Source organism: Anas acuta, chromosome 1 (assembly GCF_963932015.1).
Source record: "Anas acuta chromosome 1, bAnaAcu1.1, whole genome shotgun sequence".
Taxonomy (NCBI): domain Eukaryota; kingdom Metazoa; phylum Chordata; class Aves; order Anseriformes; family Anatidae; genus Anas; species Anas acuta.
The window spans coordinates 123,539,161-123,551,878 of NC_088979.1; the positions used below are offsets into that span (position 1 = coordinate 123,539,161).

Below are 12,718 nucleotides of genomic sequence, written 5' to 3' on the forward strand. Positions count from 1 at the left end.
ATTAACACATGCAGCAAAACCTTGATTACAGAAAAAAAACAATAATGCTCTTTCCATATAGCAATAGAAACAGGCCAAATACTCAACTTCATCCACCTTTTTACATGATCCACTTTCTCTACCAGCACAGAGTGTATTTCACAACAGGCACTTCAGCTTGTAACAGAACAGCCCCAGAAGTTCTGAGGGAAGGTGTGCCTCCTTCTGTTACTTAAGAAAAGAGGGAAAGCAAAAAGAATAGATACGGTCAAGGCATGGCTATGAGGCCAGTAGCATAAGTTATTAGGGTAGTGCTTCATAGCGGGTTGTGTTTCTTCCCCTGATCTACTTGGTCCAACTCTTCAGACCCAGCAGGGAGAAAAGAGGCCGTCAGCTGCCTGACGCTTCTTGGGGTAATGGCAGTAACATGTTCAGGACCCAAAGGAAGGTTCTGCAACAGGACATTTGTTGGTGGTCAAAGTTGAAGGGCAGCACAACAGATAAAAGTTGAACGGCCCCTCTAAGGACATTAAAGGTCTCAGCACAAGATCTCTGCTTGCTCCAACTCTCTCAGATGTCTCAGCCCTAGCCTGTCTTCACAACCATGTTTGGTTGTTAATGGGTCCAGACGGCATGAAGATGCTGAAGCTAAGATATAAACATGCTTTCTCCTTTATCTCCTTTCCAGTAAGTTTCATGCCCTTGTTTCATAGAGGAAGCTAAGAGCAGGCACTGTCAAATCAGTGCCTTGAAATCTTGAGGCACTGGTAGAATTCAAGTCTCCAGAAAGAACGAAGGTGACATTGTATACATTGGAGCCGAAAACTTTGCATAAAACAGTCTTACATCCTGAGAATGCTATGCCTGACTCAGCCCCGGTCTGTGATGAAAAGCACCACATCTTGGAGCATAGGAAAAGACCATGTCTCAGAACTATGAGGTCCCTGTAACTCTCCAGCAGCTCATTCAGGTGCTACAGTGTTCTTACAAGGTGGAAGAGGCCAAACGTACAATGAGCTCGTAGGTAGCCATCATGATAGCTGTGTTGGGAATCTGTCGGATCAAGTGGGCCAGGAGCCCTCGGTATAAAGCCAAGGGTCCTTCTTCACGGACTACAAGCTGCAGAGTCTGTATAAAGGAATGATACCGTGACCCTTCTTCTCGCAACCGTGTCCGAATTACCTCTGGAGAGACAAAAAGGAAAGTGATATCAGCAGATTGATCCTACAGGCATGGCATCTCCCATCAAGGGAAACAAAAGCAAGGAGTGCAGTCACACTCACCATGCGGATACGCAATGCACGAGGCACATGTTTTGGAGACAGCAGCAGCTCCCATTAGTCCAAAGAAGTCACGGCTGTTTGGTGAAAGTGTGAGTGGTGTGGAAAGGGAATGATGGCCATTTCTCAGCTGCTGTTTCAGTGCTTCGTATATGACAAAGTGTATGATGGTCTCTGACACTCCAGCATAAGAGGCAGTGATTCCACGGTAAAATCCACGAAGGCCTTCAGTGTGGTACACATGCATGGCACACTGGAGGGCATTACTGCTCAGCTCCCCCTTCATCCTGCACAGGCAAAGGGAGGAGGGAGGGTTAGAATAGCATGCCACTTCACTGACCAAAAATGCTCTTCTGAACACAACTGTAAGACTCTTCTCTGGCATGCCCTGAAGACTCTTATTCTGATTACCCGTCACAGACCTCTTCCCAATCCCACCCCCAGAAGAGTCACGATTTGACATGGAATGGCTCTGTACTGTTTGCCTGCCTTACCTGGCTTCCAGCTGCATCCTAGTTTTCACCAACCAGATAGGGTTGGTGAGCGTGGAAGAGGTAATGCCTAGAGAACAGAAGAGGAACACAGCAGTGAGCACCAGGATCACACTGGCAGTTTGTGAGGAGTTGCTCATCTATCAGGTCTCTGACTTTTGCTTGGAAAACTGGGGTAGTTTGCAATTTGAGAGTGACCTTGAGCTCCTGTGGGAGTGGAGACATTTAGGGTAGGCTGAGTTCCCTCCTCCCTCATTCTAGCCTTTGTTTGGTAGTAATTGCCAACTCTGCCTTCTACCTCACCCTGCTACAGGTGACAAGAAACAATAGGTTAAACTTGCAAGAATGGAAGATTTTTTTAGAGAATTGGAAGATATCAAGAGACATGATTCAGTGAGGGGTCCACATTACACACTGCCTTTCCCACCTGCACTCCTGAATGGAGCTCTTTTCCTGATTGTAGCTGGAAGGGAAAAGACTAGAACCGGAAAAGAATGGAGAAACCTTAAGAAATAATCCTAAGAAGAATGAAGAGTGAGAAAACACTTTGCACAGGGAGCTTACTGCTCAAGATGTGGAAGGATAAAGCTTCAGAATGCAGCAGCAATGGGGAAGGGATGAAACCTGTTTACAGCCACAGGCAGAAGGACCCCTTGGCTCTGATTTGAGACAAAAGAGGCTCACCTGCACAGGCTGCTGATAGCATGTGTACTTTCTTGGACTCTGGCACAAGGACAGTATTGAGCTTCTCCTTAACACCAGAATAGGCAGCAAAATATATAGCCCTGGTTGGAAAGAAATACGAAAGAGATTATAGCTCACCTACAAGGAGCAGGGACAGCACTGCTGTGGGGTATCAGTCCAAATTTTATTCTCAGCACAAGTTTGTCTAATGTTGCATCAGATACCACCTATACTCAGCACACAGCAGTCATCCTGCAGCTATCATCAGAAGGTCCCAAGAATGCTTGTATGGGGCCTGTGGCAGTGGGCATAAGGCCCTGACTGCTTTCAGAATGTGGAGCATTAGCTTTCATGGAATGTGGAGCAATAGCTTTCATGAAGGTCCTTAACAACGTGTTCAGAATAGGCAATCCTCAGGGAGCAGTACTTACCGGGAAGGGGCAACCCCAACAAGGTTTGGGCCCAGACCTCGAAACAGTGATCGCAGGCCTTCCTTCTCAAGGATGGTCCTACAGAAGGAAATGAACAGAAGAGTCAGCAGAATAAAGCTAGAGGCTCTCTTGGTTCCTCTTCCTTTCTTCAGTACTTCTTGCAGCATCCACTCCTCACCTCCAGTGTTATCTTTTTCTGCCCTAGTCTCATTTTCTCTCAAGCCACTTTTTGCTCCTTTAGTCATTTATTCCTATTTTTATTGATATCATCACACCGAGTCTGATCAAACCAGCTGTGAAGCTTCGCACAGTCCCCAAAGCTGCCTTGCAGACTCAGGGTTCAAATCATGGATCAGCTGTGAGGTGTAGCTGTACCTGTGCTCTGATGAAACATCACTGCACTCGCAGTTTCTGGAGCTTCAACCCAAATGCTACTTTAATCTCTCCACCTGATGGCCAAACCTTCACTTCCCTGTTGCTAACAGGCACCCTGCCCTACCCTACTCACCTGAGCAATTTGAGCACTCCACGGGATGGTGGTGTGGGGTTCACCAACCTCACACTCATCCCTGGCAGCTGAATCTCAGAGAGGCACAGGGGCCGCAGAGTCAGTTGGGATGACTGCAGACGTGTCTTCACCACTTCCAGAGGACAGGTCAGGATGGCTCCAGCTGTGCCACCACATCTAGGGCATAAAAGCACAGGTAAAGATGACCCCTGTGCAGGAACAGTGCAATAATTCCGACCCTACTTTTCCACTGCCTCTCCCCTCTAGGAAAGGAGGAGGGTAGGTCCCCCAGCCTGCGTCACACATGACCTCTTGCTCTGATACTGATTAATGCAATAATGGCGTCTCTTGGGACATCTCCTGGCAGCCTCACTCTGAAACCAGTATTTGAGACAAACAGTCCCAAGTTCATAGGGATTCAGCTCAAAGTTGCTGAACTTTGCATTCAGAATTTCCCAGAGCAAACAGTTCTGCTGCCCAGTCTCCCTGCAGTGCTTTCAGCTGACATCTCCAGGCACCGTGCCTCATACCCTGTAAAAGCAGCATTGGCTCAGTCAGATAAGGGTAGCACAAAACTCTCCCACCCCTCAGCCTGCCTGCGTGTTTCAACACGTAATTCATTCAGCCCCACGTTTTCAAGGCTGTACAAGCAGGATCTGTACTTTCTGCCAACAGCCACGCTCACCCACAGCCCAAGTTGCTTAATGAAAGAAGACCCTGACCTTCATCAGACAGAAGCTATTTTTGGAACTTATGAACCATAAATCAGTAACGCTGAAAGGACACGTAGCCCCTTTTCCCCTTTCTGCCACACAGGGACACATCAGAACCAGAGTACTGATATGCTCGATTCTCAGCTTTTGCCCATTCATATCCTTTAACTGAGAGCTACAGGCTGCTCAGTACATGAAAGACTTTTTTTAGATGAAGTTTTATGGAACAGCCATGACTCGAACGCTGTAGCCAGACAGAGGCTTGACAGACAGGTGTTCCTATCTGCTATGGCCAAACTCACTCTGTTTCATAAGAGACAAAGGGTAAAAAATCCCTCACCCTGCTCCAAAGAAAGAAAAGCCAACTAAAGAACTACAAAGTCTCAGGGAAGAATCATGTTTGTCAAGAGAACTGCATATGAAGATATAGGTCAGTGAATGGCTGGAGCTCTGAAGAATTATTCTGAAACAGTCTATGCAGCTAAGACTATATATACATTGCTTTTATAGCCTTTACTCCTGGGGCTTCATTTATTGCTACCTGCAGGTTAGAGGGAAAAAAAGAAAAAAAAAAAAAAAGAGGCCTGGATACCTATTGTAATGAATTCCAAGAGTTAAAGATCTAGCTGATGAATTGGTCTAGAGACAAGTTACACATTTCACAATGCCAGCAACTAGTTATGCCACTCCATTACACTCACGCTGCTTTGCCAAGCCCTCTGCAGACCTTCAACGGTGATAACTTGCAGAGCAGCTGATCAGGAGCAACTTTTCCCAGCAGATGCAAGTGGTAGGAGTCAGGTAGAACATGACCAAAGAACTTAACTTGGAGTCAGAAGACAACATGAAGCAGTAAGCATCATGGCTCATGTTCTCTGGATGATCAAGCAAACCAAGACAGCCTATTTAATGATCCAGGAGTTGTGATTTACAAAAGCCACGTTGATTTTTCCCATGTATACCATACTCATTCAAGGTTCTGACAGTTCTATTCTTTCCCATGGTTTGTACCAGGCAAATCAGTAGAAACTCCAGACTTACAGGTCTGGTTTTTCTTGATCAGAAGTGCACTATCCAGCTCAGGAAAGGACTGAGTACAGTGGTGAGAGAATAAGAAGTTTAAATAAATGCTCTAAATAAAGCAGTTTCAACTTCTCACCTAAATGCTGGACAAACACTGTGACAGGACTACACTTAGAGAAGTTGCTTGGTACCCTAAAGATTTGTTTAATGATACATAAGGAGGTACAATTTTATGCAATGTTCTTACAACGTTTAATTTCTCCAAGAAGCCCCTACCTGAGCATGGTCAGGATATGAATTTGAACCCGTGTCCCAAGTACATAGAAAAGTTTCCTAAGTTCAAGTTCTTCAAGCTACTGACATGTATAGCTACAGAGAAGAATCCAAAAAACAACAGTAAGAGCTGAAAAAAAAAAGTTATTCCTTTGCATGGTGTTCATTTAATCAGCAGTAAAAGTCTGAGGTAAAATGTTCTTCCTAGGCCAGTATGGCTACATTGTAAGACTAGAGCATTTTTTGAAGAGCCAAGAACTCTGACTAAACAAAGCTAAGGAAATAAGATGTATCAGTTGTTCAAAACTAGAAGAAATCTTAACTATAATGCCTTACCATGCACTTAAAAAAAAATAAAAAAATCAGCCTCACTCTTCCCCCCTAACCCTAAACCATTTTGTCAGTAAAAAATCAAAGAGCAGTGGCCCTGCAAGAGTCTAATCACTTCTAGACTAGACCTAATAATTTTATTTTTTTTCCACCAAATACAGGAGGTGACATTTAACATGACAAAATCCATGGGTGACAAAGACTGTCACAGTAGCAAATAATAAGCAAAGCTGCAATTAATGGCAAGCAATGAAAAAATACATGGAATTCAGCAGCCACCAAGGGTCATTAGGCCCTGCATAAACAGATTGTTTTAACAAAGACAAAACCCTGCAATCACTATTCCAGAAAAAAGCAACAGATGGAATTCCTGCAAAATATGATGGAAATAGCAGTGGACAACCAGTACAACACGTACTCCCAGAACAAAGCAGTGCCAAAAAGGACTAAAGGAAGAAAGCACATAATTTAACTCCAGAAAAGAGTACTTGCTTCTGCATCTTGGTTTCACATTTTAAAGTGAGTGAACTTCACTGCAAAGCTTGAGGTGACAGAAAAAAAAGGATTAGTACAGAGAAATATATATAAAAAAAACAACATTAACATTTTCTAATGATCTGAAAAGGTTATGAGAATGTGCACAGCTGTGACAAGGTTAACTGGTAATTCACATCTCAGTCCTTACTTTGGCAAAAATGCTGATGACTTGAAGATCTTCATTTAAGTACTGCAATATTACGTCAGGCAAATTTCCATCTAAACCAGGATTCTGTCTAAGACACAGGATAATAATGACGGCCACAGAAGAGTACGAGAAGAAATATTCTTCTCCGGAATATTCTCCCAGCTCTCTGCAATTTTCAGCTCAGAAATTTCCTCAGCCAAAAGTGTTGCATTGCATTTAATAGCCTTCAAGACATTCTTTTTTATTCATCAGTCTAAATGCTTTCTGGGCGCATAAAAAGCTTTTGCCTTCTCATATCCTGTGGCCAGGATTCCCCCAGTTTAACTGAACACTGTGTTAAAAGCTATGTTCTTGCACTAGTTTTGAATAAGTGCCTCAAGTTTTATTTAATAGTCCCTAAAAGATAAAATGAACAACTGTCCCTTCATTAATGAGATCTGCTTAATTAGATGAAACAGCATCACTAACCATACACTGCAGCAATAACCTGAACTTCTTTATCTCTTGGGTTTTAACTAATTGCAATCCAAAGATTACTATTCAATTGGCTGGGACAGGGTACAGCCTGACAAAGTTCCCACTAGCAGATGTTCTGTTGCTAGCTAAAATCTCTTAATTTTTCAAGAACCGAAGTGCCTTCTAGATGCTGTGACTATAATTCAAAGGAGAAATTAACAAAAGAGAATAGCATATACAAAATAACATGGGGAAAAGACATGGCAAGTACACAGAAGCAGAGACTGACATCGCACAGTTGCATCACCTGCAGAAAACTGGAAATTTATGAATCAAGTGCAACTCAATGACGTGTTTTATTGTACAGGCTGCACTTGGGGCCTTACTGTCATGCAGACTGCAACAGGTTGGTGCAACTGGGAAGCGGATTAGATGGACACGGGACTTCCAGCAGTTACTCAAGGAGTCTGGAGGACCGCTACACCTTCTGTTTTAGGACATCACCAACGTAAAACACTTTGCTGTTTTGCAACTGAAATGAAAAACGGTTCTTAAAGAGAGGAGGGCTGAAGTGCAGGGGAAAAAAGGCCTTGCTCAAGGGCACGCTGTGAATCCGGCGGCGCTGCCAGGATGCGCGCTCCAAGCCCCTGACTCACCAGCCCCATGCGGAGCTATTTAAAACCAGAGAAGCCACGCAGGAATCTGCCACCAGCCGCCACTCAGGGCTGGCTGTCCTGCTGCACATCCTACCCCTCACCCAGCACCCTGCACCCTGCCTGCCTCCCTCCCCCTCCACTCCCAGCCTCCTCCAGGAGGCTCCCCCTCTCCCCGCAGGGCACAGCAGAAGGGGCAGAGCCGCAGGGCACTCACCCTCCGGCGACCAGATGAAGCAGGGTGCTGTGCTGCTGCTGCATGGCTGCTGATCTGCAGGCACAGCCCCAGCCCTTCGCTGCAGGCACCCCGGGGTGGCGGCCCGGCCTGCCCGCCCTCCTCCCAGCATTGGCTGCCCGGCGCTGGAGGAGGTGCCCGGGCGGTGCCGGCAGCCTGGGGACCGGGGGGGGGGAAAAAAGCAGAGATAAGGAAGAAATTCTTCACTCAGAGGGTGGTGAGGCGCTGGGGCAGGCTGCCCGGAGAAGCTGTGGGTGCCCCATCCCTGGGGGTGTGCAAGGCCAGGCTGGATGGGGCTTGGAGCAACCTGGTCTAGTGGGTGGCATCCCACTAGATGCCATCCCAATTAAATGATCTTTAAGGTTCCTTCCAACCCAGACCATCCTATGATTCAATGACTCTACATTATCAGTTTGTATATATATATAAATATAACCCGTAGATCAGATAAAATAAAGTACTACTGACTTCAGCACTCAGTACTGAGTGACACAGGACTGATTGTCTAATTTAGGCACCACACTGCTACACAATGGGTAAAAGTGGGGAGGGTTCAAAGAAGGGAATAACGAGTCCAAGCCTCCAAGGAGGAGGATTGAAAAAAAAAAAAGTTTAGTCTGGAAGGAATGGAAAGAAACATGCTTTTTTTTTTGCTTTCATGCAAAAGTACTTCAAAGAGAAAAGAAATCATTAGCTTGTCTGTGGTGGAAAAGAAAAGAAGTATCAGCCCATAAATAGCGCCTGTCGATACAAAGGCAGTAAGGGGAAGACCAGTGAAAGGATTTGCCTTCTGTTCAGTGGAAAGGAAAATCTACCAGTGATACCAAGAAATTGCATGCATTTTCCATCTGTTTTCACTGTGGTAGAGACTAGACTAATACCATAAATAGCACCAATGACAAGTGGGTAAAAAGTCATTCTGCAGTAGGGAGATAATAGATTTTTAGGAGCGAAGGTAAATTCAATGCTTTCACAACGGTTATGATTGATGAAATTCATCCTTTGATGGCTGAAGAACTGGATGAAGCAAGATCAAACCAACTGTCAGTTTTCTTTGAGATCTGTAGAGAATAAAGAGGTTCAGAAGATTGGAAAAGGCCAAATATACTGGCTATTAAAAATAAGATAATCTAAGGAATCCAGCTGGGTTTATTTTACTGCCCTTCCCTGTGGTAATAGAACAAATACATACTAAATCTTCAACGTACATTTTCCATTTGTCACCAAAAAAAAAAAGTCAAACCAGTCTCTCGCAGTACAGTAACAGGCCTAGTGGATAAGTAAGTAACAGTAGTTTGAATTCATTAAGGATTTTGATTCAATTTCATCCGACAGTCTTACAAGCTAGCTAGGAAACTTGGGAAACCAGATGTATTGAAAATAGTGGTAGGAGAATTTGATGTGGATTAGAAAACTTTAAGATTGGTTTTCACAGAAGATTGGATATCACAGAAACACAGAATGGTTAGGGCTGGAAGGGACCTCTGGAGGTCATCTGGTCCAACTGCCCTCCTCAGGCAGGGACACCTAGGGCAGGTTGCCCAGGATCATGCAGAGGTGACTTTCAAAAATCTCCAAGGAGAGAGACTCCACAACTTCTCTGGGCAACCTGTGCCAGCGTTTTGTCACCTGCATGGTAAAGAAGTACTTCCTGATGTTCAGACAGAACTTCCTGTGTTCCAGTTTGTACACATTGCCTCTTGTCCTGTCTCTGGGCACCACTGAAAATAGCCTGGCTATGTCTTCATTGCTTCCTCCCCTCAAGTATGTTTTGACATTGATAAGATCCCCCCTGAGCCTGCTTTTCTCCAGGCTGTGCAGTTCCAACTCTCTCAGCCTCTCATTATTGGAGAGGTACTTCAGTCCCTTGATCATATTGGTGTCCTTCTGCTAGACTCTTGTCCACGTCTCTCTTGTGCTGGGGTGCCCAGAATTGGACACAGCACTCCAGGTGCAGCCTGACCAGCGCTGAGCAGAGGGGAAGGATCACCTCCCTTGACCTCATGGTGATACTTTGCCCAGTGCAGCCAAGAATATCATTAGTCTTCTTAGCAGCAAGGGCACATTGCTGGCTCATGTTCTACTTGGTGTCCACCAGGCCTGAGATCTGTTCTCAGTGTGGTATTACTTATTTCTTCAGTGATTTATCCAGCAGACTAGAAGGTGTGCCTGTTAAATTTGAAGACAGCACTAACCTGAGAGGGGACGCACTGAATTTGGAAGACAAAATGAGTATTAAAATGATCTTAATCAATGGGAGAAGGAATCTGAAAGAGTAGGGCACCATTTATTACAAGCATGTGCAAAGTTCTGCACTTGTAAGGAAATAATGTCTTTCATAAATTTAGGATGGGGAATAGGTATGCAGAGACCTCCATTTTGTCACTGGTTTCCATCAGGCCCAGCACCTTCTGTAAAGTACTGGCTACCACCAAACTGATAATGATGGAGGGATGCAGAGCACAACATAGCCTTTTCTGGAACTGTACAATCTGCTTTTCTCGTCTCTCCAAGAATTTTTGAGGTCCCTTGATATTTCAGTTCTTACTGCCAAAATATTTACACTTTGCAGGTAAGGGTCCACTGATTGTGCTCCTCTTCCTCTAGACTGTAGATCAAACCCTTTGTTTTCTACCTGCAAACAGAAATAATCTCTGCCTCAGCTGTCATTTCTGATTCCTCTAGTTGCATCACAGTCTTGAGACTGTGAGGGGTAAATGGACCTACCCAACTTCTTGTCTAAGAGCTAGAAAGTCTCACTCTGCAGGTTTTTTTTCTGTTTCAGCAGGTGGAGGGACATCCACTCTAGCCTGAGGCAATGACAAACCGTGGTTAAGCCATGGAAGATGCTCTCTCAAGGCCTCTTACAGGCTGTATTCAAACTGTTGTAGATGATGCTATGTCATTTGCAGTAGATCAAAAGATTGCTTAAGGTTGGAACTGGTTCAACAGTGTGTGCTGCTTTGCAAGAGTCTTTAGTGAGCCTGATGGCCACCAAGAGCCAAGGAAAAGGCACCACCTTCCCAGAAGAGAAAGAGAGGGAGAGGGAGATAAAAAAAAAAAAAAGAGAGGATACATTTTTCTTTAGTGTGTGTTGTCCCTGCATGTAGCAGAAATAAGCCTGGGTGCATTCCCTGTGGGGCCTGTTTTTGCTGTTCAGACTAAGCCAGGAATGCTGTGGGGACATTTTTACAGATCAGTCTTTGAGACAGTATCACGGACATACCCCGAGACACTGATGACAAATGTTTATAAGTCAAAATTGCTGAATCTTTACTTCTTCACTTTCCAGTCTCTGATTGCTTTTGGATTTCTGCCCATGCCATATCTCAACACTTACACACCCCTTCTCCTTGTCTTTGGGCAGTCTATTTTTTTTTTTTTTCCTAGGAGCAGCACTGTATGTCTGTTCTTCTTGAATGTACTTCAGGATTACGTCCAAAAGCCTCCTCCTCCTTTTGCTCTCTTAAAATGCTCTTGCTAACCCTTGACCCCATTGAACGTATACATGACTAGCATTTTATAATAGAAAGTAAGTCTTGTTTGTCATCCAGGGGCTTCACTCTGGATGAGTCAGCTCGGTGCACTCATGCTGCTAGGCTGACTGTGACTTACAGGCAAGTAGAGAATGGTCTCGTAAGGCAGACATCTGAAAGAGTGGGATGTATTGTGCCAGCGTTACATACCATGCACAGCCTGGGGCTTTGTGTGCAAGAGCCCTTGTGTAAAAGTCCTTTCAAATGTTGCCATCTTCATGCAGCTGCTTGCCAGATGCAGGACGTTTCAACATCAGTGTCTGAGTTGATATCTGAAGTGTACTTTCAGCGTGAATCCCACAGCCACCCTCACTTGCTGTGCTCTGGTTTGTGTCGTAGAACAGTCTCAGCGTGTGAATTAGATTTCTTCCAGGTGGAACTAGGCTGGTACATGAGGGGTACATAGGGGCACACCTAGTGCATTTTAACCAACAGACCACAGGGCCAGGGAAAATATAACCCCAAATAAAATTTCTCAAACATATTTGGTGTTGGTGTCGGATTTCTGGCTCTATAACTTTGGAGATTGGCTCCTGTTGAGCCAGACCTGGCTGTGGATGCCACATGCGTTTCAAAGCCACCAGGAGAGTAGTCACAAGGACTTGGTGCCAAGGAGCAGTGCCCAAACCAGCACCAGACAGCAGCATTTGGGAAGGCAGGAGGGCCCCTCGCTACAAGAAGGACATCGAGGTGCTTGAACAGGTCCAGAGAAGGGCGACGAAGCTGGTGAGGGGCCTGGAGAACAAGTCCTACGAGGAGCGGCTGAGGGAGCTGGGCTTGTTCAGCCTGGAGAAGAGGAGGCTCAGGGGCGACCTTATCACTCTCTACAGATACCTTAAAGGAGGCTGCAGAGAGGTGGGGGTTGGCCTGTTCTCCCACGTGCCTGGTGACGGGACGAGGGGGAATGGGCTAAAGTTGCACCAGGGGAGTTTTAGGTTAGATGTTAGGAAGAATTTCTTTACTGAAAGGGTTGTTAGGCACTGGAACAGGCTGCCCAGGGAGGTGGTGGAGTCACCATCCCTGGAAGTCTTCAAAAGACGTTTAGATGTAGAGCTTAGGGATATGGTTTAGTGGGGACTGTTAGTGTTAGGTTAGAGGTTGGACTCGATGATCTTGAGGTCTCTTCCAACCTAGAAATTCTGTGAAATTGCGTGAAAATTCTGTGAAACTCTGTGGGACGCTGCAGAAGAAAATACTCCTTTTGAAAAGAAGAAGGTGGGATTTTGGGCCTGAAAACTCTTTATTTCCAGCACATTAATGTTATGTGAGACAGCACGCTTGGTGCAAACTCACAAAGTTCCGGGTCCCTTTAAGGCGCTGGGCCGGGGACGCTGCGCCTTTAAGGGCCGGCCCCGCCCCCTTCCCGCCAGCCTCGCGAGCGCTGCGCGGCAGGTAAGGCCGTCGGCGGGGCGGGGCGCGCGCTGCCGGGGGGGGGGGGGGC

The 12,718-nt window shown here is 45.6% G+C and overlaps 1 protein-coding gene across 1 annotated transcript; it reads right to left on the reverse strand.

Moving 5' to 3' along the window:
- Nucleotides 1–82: 82 nt before the first annotated feature.
- LOC137865126 (solute carrier family 25 member 33-like) lies at nt 83–7,882 on the reverse strand. The gene is made up of 7 exons (XM_068699924.1): nt 7,724–7,882; nt 3,374–3,550; nt 2,866–2,943; nt 2,435–2,535; nt 1,754–1,820; nt 1,263–1,546; nt 83–1,163 (listed from the first exon to the last, which is right to left on the reverse strand). Exons 1-7 carry the CDS (start codon nt 7,765–7,767, stop codon nt 964–966), a joined length of 951 nt encoding a protein of 316 aa, XP_068556025.1. The 5' UTR covers nt 7,768–7,882; the 3' UTR covers nt 83–963.
- Nucleotides 7,883–12,718: the final 4,836 nt, after the last annotated feature.

Excerpts from the sequence above, each read along its gene's own strand:
- LOC137865126 (XM_068699924.1), bottom strand. The coding sequence starts at position 7,767 with ATGCAGCAGCAGCACAGCACCCTGCTTCATCTGGTCGCCGGAGG. Across the intron at positions 3,551-7,723 it reads CTTCATCTGGTCGCCGGAGG|ATGTGGTGGCACAGCTGGAG; the intron begins GTGAGTGCCCTG and ends TTTATGCCCTAG. Across the intron at positions 1,821-2,434 it reads GCTATCAGCAGCCTGTGCAG|GCATTACCTCTTCCACGCTC; the intron begins GTGAGCCTCTTT and ends TCTGTTCTCTAG.